Below are 20,181 nucleotides of genomic sequence, written 5' to 3'. Positions count from 1 at the left end.
GGCCGCGGGCCCTGGCCGCAAGGCCTCGCCGCCCCGGGGCTGGGAAGCGAAGGGCCCAGATTTACCGTGGCGCGAAAGCCAGAGTGGCGGCTCCGAGCGCGGGCCCGGAGTCGATCGAATCCCGAGTCTGCCTCTAGAGAAAGGCACAGACAGCAACGACCGAAACCAGGATCTTTGGAAGGGCTTCCAGAGACCACGCTGGGAGCTTACTCAGTGTGCTGTTCTTTGTGCTTGAAGTGTATTAACTTCTCATCCCAACTCTGCGAGGCACAATTACTACCCTTGTTTTTACAGGGGCAGTGTAGTCCAGTGCTGTTAACCACCTGGTGATGCTGCCTGCAACCCCTGCGGGGTGTCCTGACCGCGAACTGGAACGGGGGTGGGACGAGGAAGGCACCCGCAGCAGCGGCGGCGCCAGCCTCCACGCATCGTGGCTTCCTCCTCCCACTTAGTGGAGTGGTCCAATGGGTGATGACCTCTTCCCAGTCTGCACTGACCAAAGACAGAGGAGGGCCCTGGTGGCTTCATCCTCCAAGCCCTAGCCCTCACCCTCACTGCCTCGCTCTGCCCTCCCAGCTCCTGGTGGCACCCACAGTTTGTGTTTATACATTGATTTGTGTGATCATAGGATGAATGTGTACCCCTCCCCTCCGGCACAAGGACAGGGGCTGTGTTTTGCTCAGAGCTATCTATCTCCTCAGTCCCAGCAAACAGCCTGACACCAAAAAGATACATCATAATGTCTCTGGGATGAGACCCGGTCCAAGTACAACTGCCTGTGCTGGACAACATGGGAGCCAAAAGGTCCTTCAGGATTAGGCCTCATCTGCCTGGCCTGCCCCGGAGGTCCAGACCAGAACTGAAGATTCCTGACCTGGAGAGTGTTGTCATCCCCTCCCCAGCCCTGTCAAGCACTCACCTTCACAGCAGAAAACTGTTCCCATCCAGCGGCTCTCCCAGGACTCATGAGCCCACTGTTCATCTACTTCTAACCCCCTGGATTCTTCCAGATCGTATAACCACCCAGAAGTCAGGGTAAAGATTATTAGCCCCATAATCAAACGAAGAAACTAAGGCTGAGCCCTACCATTCATGGCTCTTGGAAAGTGGGACATTAAGGTTCAGAGAATGACTGGGAGTTCCTTTTGGAAGGGTTGAGGTGTTTCCATTTCTAACCTTCCCCTGCACCCCCAGACTCTTCATCCCTTTTTGGGTTCTCCAGCAGGTCCTGGGAGCCATTCCAAAGCCGCTCTCTTTTCCTCCACTGCCTGTGCTCTACATATAAATGGGGAGGGGCTCTAATTCTCAGGGGAGACCTAGCAGTGGCAAAATAGAGGTTAAAGGTGCCAAGTGACAAGGTGCCTCATGGAAGGAGAGTGTCAATTTGGGGAAGAAGAGGGAACTTCAAGGAGAACGTGGAGCTTGACCCAGAGCCCTTAGGGTTTGTAGGGAAAAGGAGCAGAGAGGGCCTCATAGACAGGGGGGACAGCAGAGGCAAAGGCATGGAGTGACAGAGAAGGGGGTGGGGAAAGCAGAGCTGTTTGTGACCAGAACCTGTAAGCCAGGGCCTGGGATTCATGCCTTCCACACTCTTACAGAGAGGGATGGTGACTGGCCCAAGGCCACAGAGCTGGTGGGTAGGGCTGAGCTATGACTGGAACCCACATCTCCTCCCCTGCCCCCCGCAAGTGGGGCCAAACAGAACCCTGCTGGGGGCAGGATGCAGGGTGTGTTTGGAGACCTGCTAGGAACGTAAAAGAAGTTGAACCTTCCCATACCTACCTTCAGCTCCTGCACTGAGAGCTCCTGGCCGAGCTCCCTCGTGCTTTGGATAATCATGTCGAGGGCGTCACCTGGCTCTGCAGCCTTGTCTTCACGAAGCTTCTCTGCAATAGCATCCTCCAGGTGCCGATGCAGCTGATCTCGTGCCCGGATGCCCTGATGCATGGGGAGAGAAGGCAGATGGGGCAGGAAGGCCGAGGGGGCCAGGCCTGTACACCTACGCCCCAGATCTTCCTGGGACTGTCCTGGCTCTGAGATCCAGGTGTCAAGCTTCTCAACTTAGCTCCATGTGTGGCACATAGTAGGGGCTCAGTGAATGCTCAAGAACTTATCCACTATCTCTATACATAATTCTCTCTTGATTATCACGTTCCACCTTGGAGGCAAGGCAAGCAGTTACTGTCATCCTCAGAAGAGGAATCTGAGGCTCAGAGGGGTCAAGCAATTGCCCAGTCATACAGCGCTCAGTGCCTAGGCCTGGCACAGAGCCTAGTCAGGTGGAATCAGCCCATTGCCCTTTCCCTGCACTAGACTCAGGCAGGGGCAGTCGGCACCAGTGGAGAGAGGAAAGCACACTTTGATGCATCCAGAAAAGCTCTGGCTTAGAGACCACTACCAGATGTTCTAAGCATTAGCCTCTGTAAGCTGGAAGGCAAGAGGGTGGAAGTTCAGCGAGCAAGCATAGCCAAAGCATCTGAGCACTTGGGTTTCGAGATCATAGGAGATTAGGCTCAAATCCTGCCTCTGCCCCTATGAGCAGTGTGATCTTGGATAAGTCACTTAACCTCTCTGAGCTTCAGTTTCTTCACCAATAAAAGAACACTTTGCAGGCTGAGAGGATTAACTCAGAAAATGTATTCAGGACGATCAGCCTCAGGCATGCACCTTCATACATAACTAGTATTTTTATTCAGGTGAGGAAAACCAAGGCATCGGTACAGTGAGAAGCCCCAGCTCACGGAAAAAGAAAAGTCAAACGCAGCCTCCTAGTTGCCCGGCCCATTGCTCTTAAGTCTGAAGAAGCAGCGGTTCTCTGATCTGGAACTAGCGGGCCCGGAGCCACGGACGAGGAGCCGGACGAGCACCCACTCCTCTCCAACCCAGGCTAGGCCGGGGGAATGTCTGCGGCGCCTGTGCTCCCATCGGTTCCGCAGCCACCCGGGGTTCCAAAGAGGCGCCGGAGGCCAGGCCAAGGGGCACCGCTCTGGGGTTTGGAGCTGGGCTGATTGGGCGGCCGCCACCGAGACCCAAAATCGGGAATCCAGCTACTGGTGGGTCTGGAGTGCATTCCGGGAGGCGCGGCCCAGAGATCTGCGCCCCCACCCCCACCCCGGGTCACACAGCGAATAAAGACAGGTCAGCCCCGACGCCCACCGCCCCACCATGCCACCTCCCCACCCTGGACCATGCCTCGGTACCCCCTCGGAGGTGACGCGTGGGGCGCGCCGAGGGAGCCTCGTCTTCTCCTGGAAGACCCGCCCACGCTGGGGATCCCCAAGAAGAAGGTCTGAGGCCAGAGCGGCAGTACCTTGCGCAGACCGCTGAAGGGAACGTCCAGGGGCAGCGAGAAGAGGTTCTCTACGAACTGCTCGAAGGTCCGGGCCAGCTCCGCGCACTCGACCTCGTCCAGCCGTAGCCCCAGGAGGATGCGCGCAGCCATGCGAAAGGTGAGTGCCTTGGCAGCCTGGTAGACAGCAACCGGCCCACGGGCCGCGCACCAGGAGCGCACCTCGCGCCGCAGCGCCCCTTGCAGGCGGGGCACGAAGCGCTGCAGAGCCCCACGGCTAAACACACGCGCCAGGACCTGTGGGGAGCCCTCGGGGTCAGCACTGGCCGCTGTCCGTCCGGCTTCCTCTGCTCAGCAATTCCAGAGGAGCCAGAAGGCCAATTTCGGTCCCTTTCTCCTCTTAAAAGCGGCCCGGACCTAAATGTGCCGGCTTTTGCTCTCGCCATTCCCTCTAGATCTCTGATGTATACAGTCCCTCCCATCCAGCCAGCCAGCCTCCAGATGCCACTTCCTCCAGGAAGTCGTCCCCGGTCCCTCTCCAAGTCTGATTTTTCGCCAGTCTGGTATCAGAATCACACATAGAAGATAGGAGGTGAAAGGTCCCTAAAGTCCCATTTCTGGCTTTATAAATCAAAGCGGAAAAAGGTAAGGGACTGGCCCAAAGCGATCACTGGTTAGCCAGGGGTCTCTGCCAGTTTCCAAGTGTGCCCCTAAAACCTAGCCCCAGCCTGGACCGCATGTCTGAAGTCCCAACGGCCCCTTCTTCGGTTTCAGCTCACCTTGCGCCGCTGCCGGTGCGGCTCACCAACTGCGCCAAGCAGTGTGTGCGAGCCCAGCAGGATGTGCGCGCTCTGCGGCCACTGGCTGCGCACAAGGCGGTGCTCGCCCAGCAGGATTGTGCGCACGTTCTCGGCGCCGCTCACGCGGATCACCGGCCGGCCCAGCAGGTGCGTCTTGAACACTGTCCCGTAGCGCTCCCGGCGGGAGCTGTGGAAGCGGGAGCCCTGCGAGCGAGGCGGAGCGAGGCTGGGGCCGCTGGACCTTGGCTGGGGGTCTGGCCCAAGGCCTCCCAACCGCCCCTTGCTAACAACTCCCTGCTCCAGGCCGGCGCGTGGCTATACAAAACCGAGGCTCAAATGTGCCTCGCGACTATCCTATGGAAATGTAGTTGCTCCTGTTCCCATTGGTGAGATGAGGAGGCCGAGGCTCAGAATGGGGACGTGAGCGCCCCAGGCCTCACGGCTGAGAAGTGCCCCTGATTCCTGCTTCTGTGCTTGCAGGGTATTGGGCGAATGCTTCTCCGAACCCCCCTGTTCACCCTGGCGTGTGTCGGGCTGTGTTTAAGCTGCGCTGGGGAGAACTCCGGCAACATACGACCCCTTCAAGGGAGCAGCTGAGCAAAGACGAGGGCTGTGTATGCTCTCTGGGCCCCTGGGCGACAGGATGAGGCCGACTAGGCACCCTGGGAACACCGTGAGCCAGGAGGGTCCAGTGGGAGGGAAGAAGGGGCCGTGTTGGGGTGCGAGCACGGCGGGGTGCGTGCTACTCACCTGAACTAACCAGTGCAGCGTTTCGCCGAAGAAGGGCCAGCCCATGGAGCCCTTGGGCAGGGGCAGGGCGGACGCCCGGTCCCGGCTCAGCGTCCAGCGGAGCGTCCAGAGGTGCTGGGCCAGGCTGAGCAGCAGGCCGGCGCCCAGGAGAGCGGTGCCCGCCGCCCCCAGCACCGACAGGCAGCTCAGCCCCCAGGGGAGCATGGCGAGCCTGCGGGGATCTGGCGGCTCGCAGCGCCCGGGGCGCGAGAGCTGAGGGACTGGGAGCGCGCTGTGCTCACCTGCTCCGTCCAGAAAGGGCCTGGGTCTTGCAGGCACAAACCGAGATTTACAATCTCGGAAAAGGACTTCGCTCTAGAAGCAGACTGGTAGTAGAAGGCGGCAGTGACCACACGCCCTGAGGGAACGTGCCTTCCTCTAGTCCGACGGCTTCTGGGCCCCAATGCCAGTCCCTCGCTGGGATGTCGCCTGCCTCGGGACTGCTCTCGCCCGGCATCCGCCGGTCCCTCCCACCTCCTCCCCGGGTCAGCACTCCTTTGATAGAAGCAGCAAAGGAGAGCAAAGAGAGGAGCAACTCACCGGTGTTGCCAACGTAGGCTGCGATCACCGGGGCTGCAGACCCCCGCCCCACCTGCCTCCCTACTAGGCCCACCCAGGGCACATTTATATAGATATTGGCTCCCTCCCTAGGGACCGATCCCGATTCACACGACGTGACGCGTCCATGCATATTTAAAGCGCTCGGAGCAGAGTAATGATTGGAGGCGGTGGGCAGCGGCACGCTCACCCGGGGGCTACGAGTAGGGAGTGGCAGCAGCAGCGGCGCTCGGGCTGGGCTAGGGGCCGCGCCCCGCGCAGATCCTCGGGCGGGGCCTGCAGCTTCCCGCCAGAAGTTCCGGCTGTACGCCGCAGCTCCGCGGGTGGGCGAACCCCGCGCCCTGGGCTGACGCGGGCTCCCTGGCATCCCCACCCTCGAGGCTGTAGGTGTCCTTCCCCTGTCGGGACTCCAGGGCTGAAGGGCTGGGGTCTGTCCCCTTTGCTTTGTTTCAGTTTCCAGGGAAACTGAGGTCTTCGTTGCCTGCCTTGCATTGCAAGCACCTACAAGCGAGACCCGGGGTCGAGATTCCCCGACCTCCCCACACCCACCCCGGTTTCTGATCTACCACTTCAGGACCCCTGCAAAAGACGGTAGTATCATCGCTGCTCAAAGCTTCACTGAGACACCCTAATCCTAGCAGAAGCTGGTATCTCGGGGCACCTTTCCGGTCTCTAGTGCTGAATTCACCGTTCCCTTCCCACTCTGAAGGCCACGCCACCCCACCGCGGTCGGTCTACCTGGTTGCTAGTCCGGTTTTTTGTGTCTGGTCCTCTGGGCTCTTGGCGTCCCTGGCCCCTACAATGCAACCCGAGGGTTGGCGGGGAGTGGCAGGAGTGTTATATGTATTAGAGAAGAAAGTTAATCTCACACCATCATAGCTACGAACCCACAGTGCTCTCTACTCCAAGCAGTACAAAGGCTGCGTCTCTCCGGATCCGGGGGCGCCTCAACCAAAGGCAGGGAGACATCCCGAATGCCCTGCAGGGGTGCGTAAGGCGCGAGAGGGGCAGCCACATTCCAGTTTTCAAAAAAGAGCTAGCTGTTCACCGCTCCTCTTCTAACTTCCAGATTTTATTGTGCCTGAAGAATTACCATATTTTCCATGTAGTGTTTTTTAAAACGTGAAATACTTTAGGACTGAGATGGTCAAGAGAATAAATGCTTATTATCTTTGTTTTGGTGACACTCCTCATTCCGATAACTAGGGAGTAACAGTTCTTCTGAAGGAAGCAGTTGTTTTCAATCAGGAAGCTCTGAAGAGATGCAACAGCAATGCATTTTCAACAACTCGCTCAACCTTTTTAATATTTCATCACAAAATCAAGAAATGTACATATAATTCTTTACACTTATTTTACAGAGTCAAGTGTAAGTTTCTTACAGGCATAAATCCTGAAAATGCAAAAGGAATATTCAGCATAAATACAATGTTGGGATCAGGTTGATACTACCATTTGGACCCAGTAATTTACACAGAAGAAAATGTACATTCATGTTAGATTTTCCAGAGTTCATTTGGTTTGGCTTGTTTCCATACTGAGGAGAGGTACTGAGACCTGCTATTTGAAGAAAGTAACCTGACCCCTGTGGTAACTTCTGTGTGTAAGAACGAATCTACTTCGCACAAGCAGCACCTGAAGTGGTTTATCCCGCTTCATTCCTGTCCTCTTTTAACTTGAACCAAATCAAACCAAGTAAATCCTAGAATGGGGTCAGCTACAAACAATACAGTTAGAAATATTAACCCTGCTAAACAGAAACAACATTGCTTCTTTAGGAAAGCCAAACACCTTTTCTTCATATTCAGAACCATTAAATTAAAACACTCAAGCAGAACAAATAATTCACATTCTTACTGAGTTAAATCAAGGTTGATTTCAGGGACCTTTAAAGATTTGCATATTTCCCCCACAGAGTCTGCAGAATTGGGAAATTTAGTCTACTTAAATCATATTCAGATGAAAATAAAAGTTAACAGTTACAAAATGGCAGTGAAATACTCCCATATCAGACGTGATTACATTTCAAAACCAGATACTGATGAAAAAAACCAGAAAAGTCATTCAAGTAAGAATTGAAAAAAATACTTGTATGCAGAGGCATATAAGGTTTTTCGAATGTATTTACAATCAGTTTCATATACAATTTCTGACCTGATTTATATATTACGTTTTGCCTTTTTTTCCGTAAAAGTGAAAAAAATTGTCACTTTCCATATATAAAATAGTATCCAATTATTTAAAAATCCATACAAATGATATTTTTGTTTCTTGTTTAATCTCTCATCAGTGTCTTTTTTCTACTGCATTTTTAAATTCTGCAAACAAATTACTGTATCATGACGCTTGTTAGAAATCAATGTTGCATCACAGATTTGGTTTCACTGAGTGCAATCCAAGTCTATGTGTGCTGGGACATACCATTCACCAAACTTCTCAGCTGTTTCACGACTGTCTCTATCAACTTCTGTTTGTCTCGATCATTCTTCCTGAACTGAGCAAATATATTGTTCTTTTTGCTAGTATCCTTCATCCTAGAAATATATTTGAATGAAGAGGCTTGGTAAAAGGAAATTAAAAGCTATGCTGTCACAAGTAAAATATCTTGGCATGCTCTGAATTATCTCTCACTAATCCTTATGCTTGAAAAATATACTTCAAAGAAAATAGGTACTAAGAAAAATACAGAGCAACTACAAAAAAATTAGCAGCTTTATTTTACATTCTATGCGAAGTAGGGTTTTTGCATTAGTATGTAAAACTAAAGTATGTTAAATTTGCTAATATCATACTATTTTATTATTGGTCCACAATGTACGTTAAAATACATACCCTCTATGCACTCTGCAAATCACATTCATAGAAAGACAAGGTGAAAGGAAAATAACATTAGAAAATTTAAAGCAGCATTTTTTTGGGGGGGGCCTCAGTAGTGTTTCATGGCATGGTAAAATAAATTTACACTTATTTTAAACAGTTCCTTTTGTCCTCTGAAATCAAATATATCACAGATATTTTGAAATGTAGGAAAATAATATATATTTTTAATTCAAAAATTGAAAATATTAATAGTGATACCTAAAATGAGATATAATTAAATGAAAAGAAAATCTGCCCCATAATGAGAGGGAAAAGTAACACCTAAACTTCCATTTTTTTTAATTAGACAAGATGCACTACAATTTTGTTCACATCAACACAAACTGCAATCTCATAAAACTACACCAACACCAGGAAAGAAAGAGGCTTATGTTTTGGTCATTAGAATGGACTGAGCTTTTAAGCTCCATTTAGACATTTCTCTTTTGTTGAAAATCTCTAGTTCTTCAATCATCACTAAATCACAAAATGCTAAAATGTTATACAAAAAAGTCTTCAGAATATACTCACTTCTCCAAAAGAATAAGAGCTGTGTTTGGATTCACCCGAAGGTACTTAGAAGCTGGCTGTCCATAATCAGCTAGATAAGTAGACCAATCCCAAACCATAAACAGGTCAAGGAGCTGAGGAAGATAGGGCAAAAATGTTAAACCAACTTTTGACTATTTACCCATAGCTAATACATACAGTATATGCCATTCTTGATCCACTTTAATATGACCTTCTTATAGAAGGAAAAGAATAAGGAATTCATTTTTAAAATTTTATCATTAACTATACTTTATAACCAAAACAGTACATAGTATCTTTTTACTTTTGAAATTACTAAAATTGTCAGGGGTTGCTTTTCTAACACAATACCTGATTGAATTCTCAAACAACTATAAAATAATGAAAACACTATTAATAGAATTATATTAACATCTGTACCTGATGTATAGAGATTTAATCTTTACACGTTATTCAGTTCATACTCCAATTTAATTAATAAGGGTTGGTGCTACTACCTGTTTGAAGAATTTCAAAGAACTTAAATTGAACCTTTTTTCTTAGAGGTTAAGTATGTTTACCTTTCAGAGAAGCCGTTTGTACCTAGACTTTTCCCAAAGTAATTTAAACCAAAAGCTCAGATAATCTCAATTAAGTGCATTGAACAACCTCTGCTGGGTTCTCCCTGGTGATAGATCCTCAGCAGTATTATGAAATGAGGGCTCAGGACTCAGCCTGTTAACTCTAGGCAATCATTTTGTATAAACAAACAACAACAAAAAGAAGCCCTCTTGTATTCCGTAGTGTTTTAAAATTGACTATTTGCTTTATAATCTCCAGTTAGAATTGTTGTCAAATATGGAAGTAATCTTTTAAAAGCAATGCCGCGCCTAAACCAAAGCACCAAACTCCTTATCCAACTTTAAAACCCTAATCTCCTCTAAGCCATTTAAAACCAACTTCCTATCCCCATTTGAATTGTTTCAGAAAGCTAAATACTTTACTACCTTCCTTCGGTTTTTATATTATTCTTTCTTCTTGTTTTAACTCACTTTATAAGTAAGGGGTGTATTGGTTTTGCTTGCAATTGAAGGAAGCATTTGTATTTACTCATAGGATATGTGAGCCAACCCACAGACTCTGGGAGGGATAAAACTACTGGGGTGATTAAAAACTAAAGAAAGGTTACAAGAAACTAGCTCTTTTTTAGGAAGGTAATGGACTTGTCTGACTCTTTTCCCATCCAATATACAACTATTAGTAGAGACGTTCCCATAAAAGGGTGAAAATTCCATAATGAAAATAGTAACTACTAATACTAAAAGCCACTCTATTTTCTTTTGGACAACATTCTAGGCTATATCAAAAGTTAAGATATTGGTACAGAAATTACACTGAAACAATGTTAAAATAATATACTGTCTGAAAAAGAAAAGTTTAAGTTTAAATTTATTTAAACTTCTGTGTAATTTTTGACTGTTGCTTAGCAACAAGCAACTTTCACAAGGAGGGAAAACTTTCACACACACTGATGGTGAAAATGAAAATTGGCATTAACATCTCTGGAATGTGATTTTATAATACATGTTTAAGAACTCTATAAAAATGGCCCTTCCCTTTGATTCAGTAATCCTGGTTCTAGGAATCGAACCTCAGGAAACAATAATAAAGGTAGAGAATAATGATGTTAATCTCAAAAATGTTTAACTGTGTTATCAAAAAACTAAAGGAAAAACAAAATCCAAAAACAGCCCAAATCTNAAGGAAAAACAAAATCCAAAAACAGCCCAAATCTCAATATTAAGAGAATGGTTAAGTAATGAGGTACATCTATCTGTAAGGTGAATATCATGCAGTTATTAGAATCGATGTTTACACAAAACTTTAAATATCTTGCTAAGATGCTTGTGATAAATGTTCCTATTACAATTACAAAAATACCCATCAAAAAAGAATGGGAGAACATCTTCGAGAATGTTAAGAATGGTTGTTATTTGTGTGGTGAGGGTTATGGGTAACTGTTACTGAATTCCTTATTTTTGTAATAGTCCACAATGGCCATGTATTAACTCTAGAGTTAGAAATAAGGTTTACATATTACATATTAAAATAAATTTCAATAATAAATACTCCTCACACAGTTGTTTAAAAAAGCCTCATTTTGAAGGATTCCTCTTTTAGGTGTTTAAGTGTGTGTTTGCACAAGTATGGTTGGGCATGCGCACAGTCAGCAGAAAGTAACGACTTAATACACAGGCTGTAATCTCCCTTTCTTTCCAAAAGGCATTAGCAACATGACCTTTGGGATTTGGAAGAGGAAGAGGCCTTAAAATAACTCTCTTTTTCTCTTGGGTGGATCTACCCCCAGGTGGGAAAGGAGGAGTCCATTTAATGAATTTAAAACCTACACCAACTCCAACAGTGACTACAGAACTGGCTCTTCCACAACAGCACAAAAACACACTCTCTTAGAAAAAGAAATATTATGCTTACAATTTTCACATGTGGGCAGATACTCGTGCAAATCTCTTATCACCAGAAGTTACAGGAACCATAAAATTTAACCTGCCTGCCTACATGTAGACAAGTCTTCTCTACATGCTTTTAAACTTACACTAATATTCTATAGAAATACACATTGTATATCATTAACTTGTAGATATCTATGGAAGTTTGTACATTCATGGTTAAGGAACTCATTGTCAATGTGGAAAAAAGGCCAACGTTCTAGATAAGATTCATTTATTCATTCAAAAAATATTGACTGACCACCTATAATGTGCTAATTACTGTGCCAGGCCAGAGATACAGTATTGAATGAGACAAATAGTCCCTGTCCTTCAAGAGTTTACCTTTTCAGTGGGGAAAGTGGGGAGGCGACAGTTAAGAAGGAAACAAGTAATGTTTTGATGTTGACATGAAGAAATTATAAAGGAAAAAAAACTACTCACACAATCCTAGAAATTAAAACTACAGTAACACATGAGGAAGCCACAATCAAGTTATTTTTAAAAATTTTTTAATTTTTTCTTTTTTTTTTTTTAGTTTCAAGTTTTTATTTAAATTCCAGTTAGCATACAGGGAAGCTCAATCAATTTATTTTATTTATTTTTAAAGGTTTTATTTACTTATTTGAGAGTGAGAGAGCACAAGCAGGGGGAAGAAGCAGAGGGAGAGAGAGAAGCAGGCTCCCCGCTGAGCAGGGAGCCCTACCCCAGCTCCATCCCAGGACCCTGAGATCATGACCTGAGCTGAAGGCAGATGCTTACCAACAGAGCCACGCAGGTGCCCCGCTACAATCAATTTAATATTAAGACAGAAGCTGCTGATTTCTGTAGGAGCCAGTGACTGCTTGCTCATTATTCTCAGCCCACGGACCCAGCTGCTGTAGACTCGAGCACCATTTCTATGTCTGTGCCCTAAAGGATGCATGGATACGGGTGCAGAGGAAACATCCGGCCGGAAGCATGCTGCCCTCCTATTCTGATTTCTCATTTCCGTGTGTGTAAGGATTTTTCAAATGCATAATACTGCATTTAGTAAGTAAATAGAAACAAACTTCCTAAAGCTAGGCAGGCAAATGCACGAAGTGTGTCCATGCAGAGTGTTAACCACTCATTAGACACTGAAGAAATAACTTACTGATTGATGATGCCAGACCATCCCAATTGTACCCAAGAGCTTTTCCATAGGCTTTTCAGAGTATAACAAATGAGCACCCTCCAGACTTCTTTGGCTTATGTTCACAGCTCTCTGAGAAAGGCCAGTTTTGGCCTGTGGGCAAACTAGGACAAGTGACTGTAGTCAACTGACTTCCCTGGGGCACTGGTAAAGAAAACAGATTCCCTCATGATAAAGACTTGGATATAATGTTAGTAAGAGTTAAATGATCTTCCTAGACAAAGAAGCACTAATATTTCTGAATGGTCTATCAGTGTCCCTCATCCGTAATTACTACAAGGTCCTGTTTCACTTTTTTAAATTGAAGTATAATTGCCATACAATATCCTATGGGTTTCAGGTACATATCATAGTGATTTGATATCTTTATACACCACAAAATGATCCCCAAGGTAAGTCTAGTTACCATCTGCCACCATACGAAGTTATTGTAATATTACTGACTACATATCCTATGTTGTACATTACATCCCCATGACTTACTTATTTTACAACTGGAAGTTTGTACCTGTTAATCCCTTTTACTTATTTCACCCACTCCGAAACCACTCCCCACTCTGGTATCCAACAGTTTGTCTCCTGTATCTCTGAGTCTGTTTCTGTTTTGTTTGTTTTGTTTTTTAGACTCCACATTATAAGTGAAATCATACAGTATTTGTCTTTCTCTGATTTACTTCATTTAGCATAATACCCTCTAGGTCCATTCACGTTATCACGAATGGGAAGATTTCACTTCTTTTTATGGCTGAGCAACAGTCCATTGTGTATATATACATCTCACAGCTTCTTTATCCATTTATCTACTGACAGACACTTCAGTTACTTCCACATCTTGGTGACTGTAAATTATGCCACAATGAACATATTGGGTGCATATCTCTCTTCACATTGGTGTTTTTGTTTCCTTTGGATAAATACCCGGAAGTGGAACGGAAGTGGAATGGCTGGATCCACACCCAATGCGGAGCCCAACGTGGGCTCGATCTCACAATCCGAGATCATGACCCAAGCCAACATCAAGAGTCAGATGCTCAACTGACTGAGCCATCCAGATGCCCTGGAATTGCTGGATCTTATGGCAGTTCTATTTTTAATTTTTTGGGGAACCTCCACGCTGCTGTCCATGGTGGCTGAACCAATTTACATTCCTACCAGCAGTGCACAAGGGTTTCCTTTTCTCCACATCCTTACCAACACTTGTTATTTCTTTGTCTTTTTGAGAGTAGCCATTCTCATAGGTGTGAGGTGATATCTCATTGTGATTTTGATTTCCGTTTCCCTGATGACTGAGCATTTTTCCATGTGTCTGTAGGCTGTCTATATATCTTCATTGGAAAAAATGTCTATTCGAGTCCTTTGCCCATTTTTTACCTGGATTGTTTAGGGGGGGTTTTGATATTCAGTTGTGTAAGTTTTTTTTAATATATTTTGGATAGTAACCCTTTATCGAATCTATGATTTGCAAATATATTCACCCATCAGGTAGGTTGCCTTTTTGTTTTGTTGATGGTCTCCTTTGCTGTGCTTTTCAGTTTGATGTAATCCCACTTTTTCACATTTTAAAGCACAGTTCTTCTTTTTTCTTTCTTTCATTCTTTTTTTGTTTTTTTTGGATTATCAACAGAAGCTTTATTTCTCATTGCTTGGAGAATAATTGTAGGGTACATGGAAAGAGGGAGGGAAGGACGGAGGGACTGTGGGAGAAAGAATCCTGAGAGGAGGAGGGGCTGAATTGGGGAAGATGAGAAGCATGTACAGGGCAAAGAGGCAATTGGACGATAGGAGATACTGAATGGTGGAGGGAGGGAAGTTACAGGGGGCATAAAATTCAGTATCAGCCATGGGGGGGGTGAGTTAAAGTACAGTTCTATTGAAGTAAAAGATGTAACACAAAACTAGGGCATTATTCTTGGGTCCTACCTAACCTTATCCCAGGCCAGAATTATGCAATGAGCCCATTTTATAGGCTGCTACTCATGCCTGCTTTGACCAAAAAGCATGATACCTGGTCTTTAGAATAGTTTAAAAAGAACATGCCTGCTCTGGAGCCAGAGTGTGATAGGAAGAGAGGAGGAAACTGGAGTGGTGCCAGAAAAAAACACTGACCCTCACCTTCACTGTGCACTCCGTCAGTCATAGCCTTGGGGTCTATCTCTCACATTTGGTCAGGTTTCACAGGATGCACTATATCCTCGATATTAAAACCTAAGTTATAGAAAACCTCACTTCTCTACCTTAAGCTTTGCTCCCTTTTGGATGGCAGTGCACAAATAATACATTTGTTATTAATTACACAAAATCTCTCTCAGTCTTGTAAATAAACAGTAAGACATAGTCTCAACAGGTGAATTTATTAACATATATACGTGGTATTCAAAGATGTAGATCAAACATGAACAAAAACATAAATCTTCCCTAGATTATTCAAAAGCAATTTTACAATTACTTATTAAAGGATAAAGTCAGGCATATTATAATGAAAATTGGTATTAAGTTCTATAAATGGGTTTGTTTCAATAGTCAAGTAAAATAATTCTACCTTAAATCCTTTTGGGAAGTAAGCAGAGTATGGATCATACAAAAATGAACAGCAAAATGAGACGCCTCAGCTCTATCTCATCCTGATCTATAAGATTATCTAAAATTAGTATCCTAACTTCTTTTTTTCACCAAGGATTCAAAAATACCCTTCATAACTAATCTGATAACATAAAGTGGACTTATGCCAATATCTGTAAGTGAGTTGTAAGTTTCACTTCCTCAGCATTCCCTGTGTGTGTCCAGCAAACAAAAAGATTTAGCTTAAGGAAAGATATGGTTGCATGGGTGGTCCCATTTATATGCTCAAAATAGTTGAATCGCTTCAGAATCACTGAAGAATTCGTTTGTGTCAACGCATCTGGCTTGCTGACAGTTTCTCCTCCTAAGTCTTAGTCCCAGTCTCCACCCAAGAAACTTGGGGTCTCGGACCTGTTGAGATCACTTTTTGCAAATGACACAATGAATCTAGGCCGACTTAAAACCCTTCTGTGGAACTCTTGAAGTGACTTTTTGCCTTTGTAAAAGTGAACCCAGAGTGCCAGGTCATTTTTTCCTTGAATCTGGTTTAGCTTTGTTTTGAGTCTTTTGGGTTTTGCTTTTGAAGCACCTCAGGGGCAGTGACCCAAGACAGAAGATAAATAAAGCTAAGCCAACCTCAAGAGAAAAGCAACTGGGGATACCAGGTTTGCTTTTGTAAATGTGAACAGTGACCTGGGGGCTCAGGGTCAACCTTAGTCCCCCAAATTCCCTTTTCCAAACACCAAATCCACCTGGGACCTCAGAGTTGCTTTGCAGCTTCCAAAAGTAAAGCAGATCATTTTTCGTCTCCCTCCAAAACGCAAAGCCAAGGCAAGGGTTCCTAGAGCACTTCAGAGATTTAAACAGCAACGAAAATCCTAAACCATAATATAGCTTTAATGAAGAAATAGGAGCAATTAAGTACTGGGGATTCAAGAAAAATGGGTCTTACTAAATTAGTCCCAATGGGGGAAAATACAAGTCCTTTTTCTAAACAGATGTTGAAATCAAATGATGAGCTCAATATGATTTTTAAAGCTCTTGGCTTGACCCCCTTTCCAACTATCTGAAAACACCACATATGAAAAACTCCACAGGAAGCACAGAAGAGAAGTTTAAGTAGCAGCCAGAAGGGGCCTAGCCAAAAACTGTAAAATAGCAGTATCCTGCCTCTTCTCACCTCACTTTTTGCCCTCAGGTGTTAACTGCCCTCAAGCTGCCTCTGCTCTCTGATACACCTGACCCTTAACCCATGCCTACCCTCTTCAAATGCCCCATTTGCCAAACCCGTTCTCAGCCTTTCCACTCCCATCTATGTAGGACCAGAAGCAAGCGCTAGGCACAGCACTCTGTAGAGACTGTTTAAAGGCATCGATCTCTTCAGGTCATTTTACTAGGGTGAACGGCACACAGCAGTAGAATGTTCTCAAAGAATTTTTGATGGTAAGCTATGTAGTACTCCTAGATAAACTCCTTGGGTGGGTTTGGAATTTGGGAAAAGAGGCAAAAAATGGAATTTACTCAGATTTACACACATCCACATTTGCTTTATCTTTAATTTTTTGGTCACTATCATGGCTAAAATGGCATACACATACATACATACATATATATGATTTTATATGGTTAATTTCTTTATTAAAATTAATTAACAAGTAATACATGGTTAATAATTATATAGAGCCTATCATAAAGGCCAACAGTCCCCCTGCCCCACCCTTCCCATTCTTAGAAGCAATCACATTTAACTCCTTCTGTTTAACTCAGTGTCTCTAAATACACTTATTTTCCTAATTTTTAATTTATCAGCTTGCAGCTATCACATATGACAGTTCACCTTTCTTACACAGCCTTCTTATTTTTGATTGTGATCACAATTTTTCTCTATTTTTGCTTTTATAACTTTAATATAATTAAACTCCTATTTCTTGTTCTGTTACTTTTACAAAAATTTTTAAGGGAGCTTTGAGATGTATTTCACATATAATTCATCCATTTAAAGTGTACAAATCAATGGTTTTGAGTATATTCATGGAATTGTGCAGACATCTCAATCAATTTTGGAACAAGTATTACCCCAAACCATTAGCAGTCACTCTCCAAACAGGAGTCATATACCATGTGGTCTTTTGTAACAAGTTTCTGTCAATTACCATGATGTTTTCAAGGGTTGTCCACGTTGTAGCATGTGTCAGTACTCCATTCTTTCTTATTGCCAAATAATATTCTACTGTATGGATATGCCACATTTGTTCATCCATTCAATAGTTAATGGACATTTGGGTTATTTCTATTTTTTCAGCTATTACGAATGATACTGCTGTGAACATTCATGTACAAGTTTTTGTGTGGATTTATGTTTTTATTTTTCTTGGATATATACCAGAGAGTAGAATTTGTTACATAAACTTTTAAGAGGATCTTTTGACTCTCCATTTAGTAATATAAGAAATTACCATCTTTAATGGCTGAATTTTAAAATAATTTTGGCAACTGGGATTTAAATTATTTATATTATATATTTAAACCCAAATAACAATAGATATTTAACTAAAGTTTCCTAAAAGTTCTTTATAAATGCTGAAAGACGTTAATAAAATTATTATCAAGAATTTTTCTAGCTTCTATTTCTGAAAAGCAAAATCCCTATAATTATCCAAAATAGAAAGAAAATTTCAGTTTCCTCCAGTACATTTTCCTCAAATAGTTGAGTACGATTTTGATTTTTATAATACCTTTACATATATACTTGGCTTGTTTTTCTTCAGTCATGAGAATACCTACCTAATTCAGCTTCTTGATATTAAAAGGTGGGTTATATATTGAATAATAGCATTTACCTAATTACCCAAACCACAAATCTGCATTCAGTCTGTTTTGGTTGAGACCGGCAGGTGCCCTGTTTGTCTGTTAATTTGTTTGTTTTTAGGTAGGCTCCATGCCCAGTATGGAGCCCAGTGTGGAGCTTGAACTCACAACCCTGAGATGAAGACCTGAACTGAGATCAAGAATTGAACACTCAACCAACTGAGCCACCCAGGCACCCCATCATTCAGTCTGTTCTGACTCCTCTCTTTCACAACTCTGGCATCTAATTTATTGCCGAACTGTGCCAATTTAACCTCCTAAATATTTCCCGAATTCACTTGCTTCCTACTTCCGTCCCTACTACCACTACTATCCTAGTTTAGATATCATAATCTCTACCCTGGGGCCTTTGGTGTCACCTACCCTGCTCTGCCTCTCTCTTCTAATACCCCAGATCCATCAATCTCCACACTGCTGCCAGAGAGATCCAGTTAAAATACAAATGTGATCACACCATTCACTTACTTAAAACAGTCAATGGCTTCCCAACTTCTTCAAAATAAAGCTAAGTTCTTTAACATGAAATGCAAAGCAATCTTGCACCTAATCCAGGTTGTTGGGGAGAAAGAATTTCCTCTGCCCTTCAATGTCCTCCTAACTGGACTAAGAATCATATTGCAATGAGACAGATTAAGTGGAGAAAATTAAATTTAATAGCTTACCTATGGAGAATCTACACAGACATGGAATTTCCAAAGACAATGAGGCAACATGAAGCTTATATGAGCTAGAGACAGCGGTAGTGTCTGAGGATACAAAGGGAAGAAGGACCATTAGCAGGAAGGTAAAAGGAGATGTTTGGAAAACAAAGGTTGCCCTATTATGCAGAGAAGTTTCTTAAGTAAAAAGGAGTCTCTGTTTATAATTCTCTTCCTGGTACAAGCAGGCAGTTGAGAGGGAGGTAAGGAGCTTTTCCTGTATCTGCTGGGTTTTGATTGCATTTAGCCCAAGATAATGTTCATGCCAAAGTGGCCCATCTTGGGGTGGCCGGCCCTTGGGCCCTACAAGGTCAACCTTCTGGCTTCCTCTTCTGCCTTATAATTTAAGCTCCTAAACAAGGAATTCTCTTAAAAACCATGATGACCCCCAGGACACTGCTCATTTTCTTTTCCTCTGTGTGGAGTCCCGTTCCTCTCCTTCATCACCCATGTAACCCTTATTTATTCCATAAAATTCAAATTTCTTAAAATTTAAATCCTGCCTCTTTCAAGAAGTCCCCTCACCCCCACCCCAGGGCTTGGGTTGGGTTTCCTGTTTCTTTCATGTCCTCAGAGCACCTGCCACATCTCTGTCACAGGATTTTTCGCAGTATATTGATGTGTCTGCCGACCCATTAAAGAATTAAATATCAATTCCTTTCATAGTTTGGGTGATTCATGGCTATTAAGGCCCAGTCTCTTTCCAATATCCCAGCAGTTGAAGTGCCTTTACTTCCACCTAATAACGTACTTTGTAAGTGCCTCAAACCCGGCAATTTCTGTTGCTTATATCTGTATCTTCACATTTGGCCCAGTACCTGGTATATAGCAGGCACCAAGTAAATGTATGTTGAGATGAACTGTATTATGTTACCTTGTGACACAGAATTTTATAAGTCTACAATGAACTCACATCTTATATACTGATAGCTATGTTATTTACTTTAATGTGAAATATTAATTAAAACATCTCTGAATTTTTTTTTAAAGATTTATTTATTTATTAGACAGAGAGAGACAGCCAGCGAGAGAGGGAACACAAGCAGGGGGAGTGGGAGAGGAAGAAGCAGGCTCCTAGTGGAGGAGCCTGATGTGGGGCTCGATCCTGGAACGCCGGGATCATGCCCTGAGCCGACGGCAGATGCTTAACGACTGCACCACCCAGGCGCCCCAAAACATCTCTGAATTTTTAGTAACACCTTATAATTATTCTGAAAGCTAGACTAGTCTATTTATCGACTGATTAATTTGTGCTATAGAATGCACTAAAAATACTTCACAACCAAAGTTCTGCTCCTGAGATTACCTTTTGCAAACCAGTGATGCCACCATCAAACATGTTAAATAAACATTCCCAGGTCATACATTCAATTTTCTGTCCAGATTCATTACGTCATCTGCCACACTTATGTAACAAGTAGTTTATGTAATTACTTTACCAATAAAGCTCTTACTTCCAATACTCAGAAAATCAAACCCTGAATCTCATGATGAGAGGTGTTCACTACACTTTTGATTCTCTCTGTAAGCCATTTTGCTTTACCAAAGCTATGGAGAAATAAGATCTGCT

The 20,181-nt window shown here is 43.9% G+C and overlaps 2 protein-coding genes across 3 annotated transcripts in view; both read right to left on the bottom strand.

The window, feature by feature from the left end:
• LOC100484497 (cytochrome P450 26C1) overlaps positions 1-5,090 on the bottom strand; it is an 11,167-nt gene extending 6,077 nt beyond the window's left edge. Inside the window, 4 exon segments of the mRNA XM_034662964.1 lie at positions 1,783-1,938; positions 3,311-3,586; positions 4,069-4,293; positions 4,840-5,090. Of these exon segments, the coding sequence (XP_034518855.1) occupies positions 1,783-1,938; positions 3,311-3,586; positions 4,069-4,293; positions 4,840-5,043 (861 nt within the window). The 5' untranslated portion in view covers positions 5,044-5,090.
• A 1,620-nt stretch (positions 5,091-6,710) lies between these two features.
• Positions 6,711-20,181, bottom strand: part of EXOC6 (exocyst complex component 6) — a 236,130-nt gene continuing 222,659 nt past the window's right edge. For both annotated transcript variants that reach the window (XM_019796276.2, XM_002916102.4), the window contains exons 21-22: positions 8,827-8,939; positions 6,711-7,970 (exon numbers count right to left, since the gene is read on the bottom strand). In XM_019796276.2, coding sequence (XP_019651835.2) covers positions 7,838-7,970; positions 8,827-8,939 — 246 coding nt within the window. In that variant the 3' untranslated portion in view covers positions 6,711-7,837. The remainder of the gene's footprint in view (positions 7,971-8,826; positions 8,940-20,181) is intronic.

This window comes from Ailuropoda melanoleuca, chromosome 6, assembly GCF_002007445.2.
Source record: "Ailuropoda melanoleuca isolate Jingjing chromosome 6, ASM200744v2, whole genome shotgun sequence".
In the NCBI taxonomy this organism is placed as follows: Eukaryota; Metazoa; Chordata; class Mammalia; order Carnivora; family Ursidae; genus Ailuropoda; species Ailuropoda melanoleuca.
The sequence above is the reverse complement of the archived record's forward strand: the minus strand, read 5'-3'. Positions and strand labels throughout refer to the sequence as shown.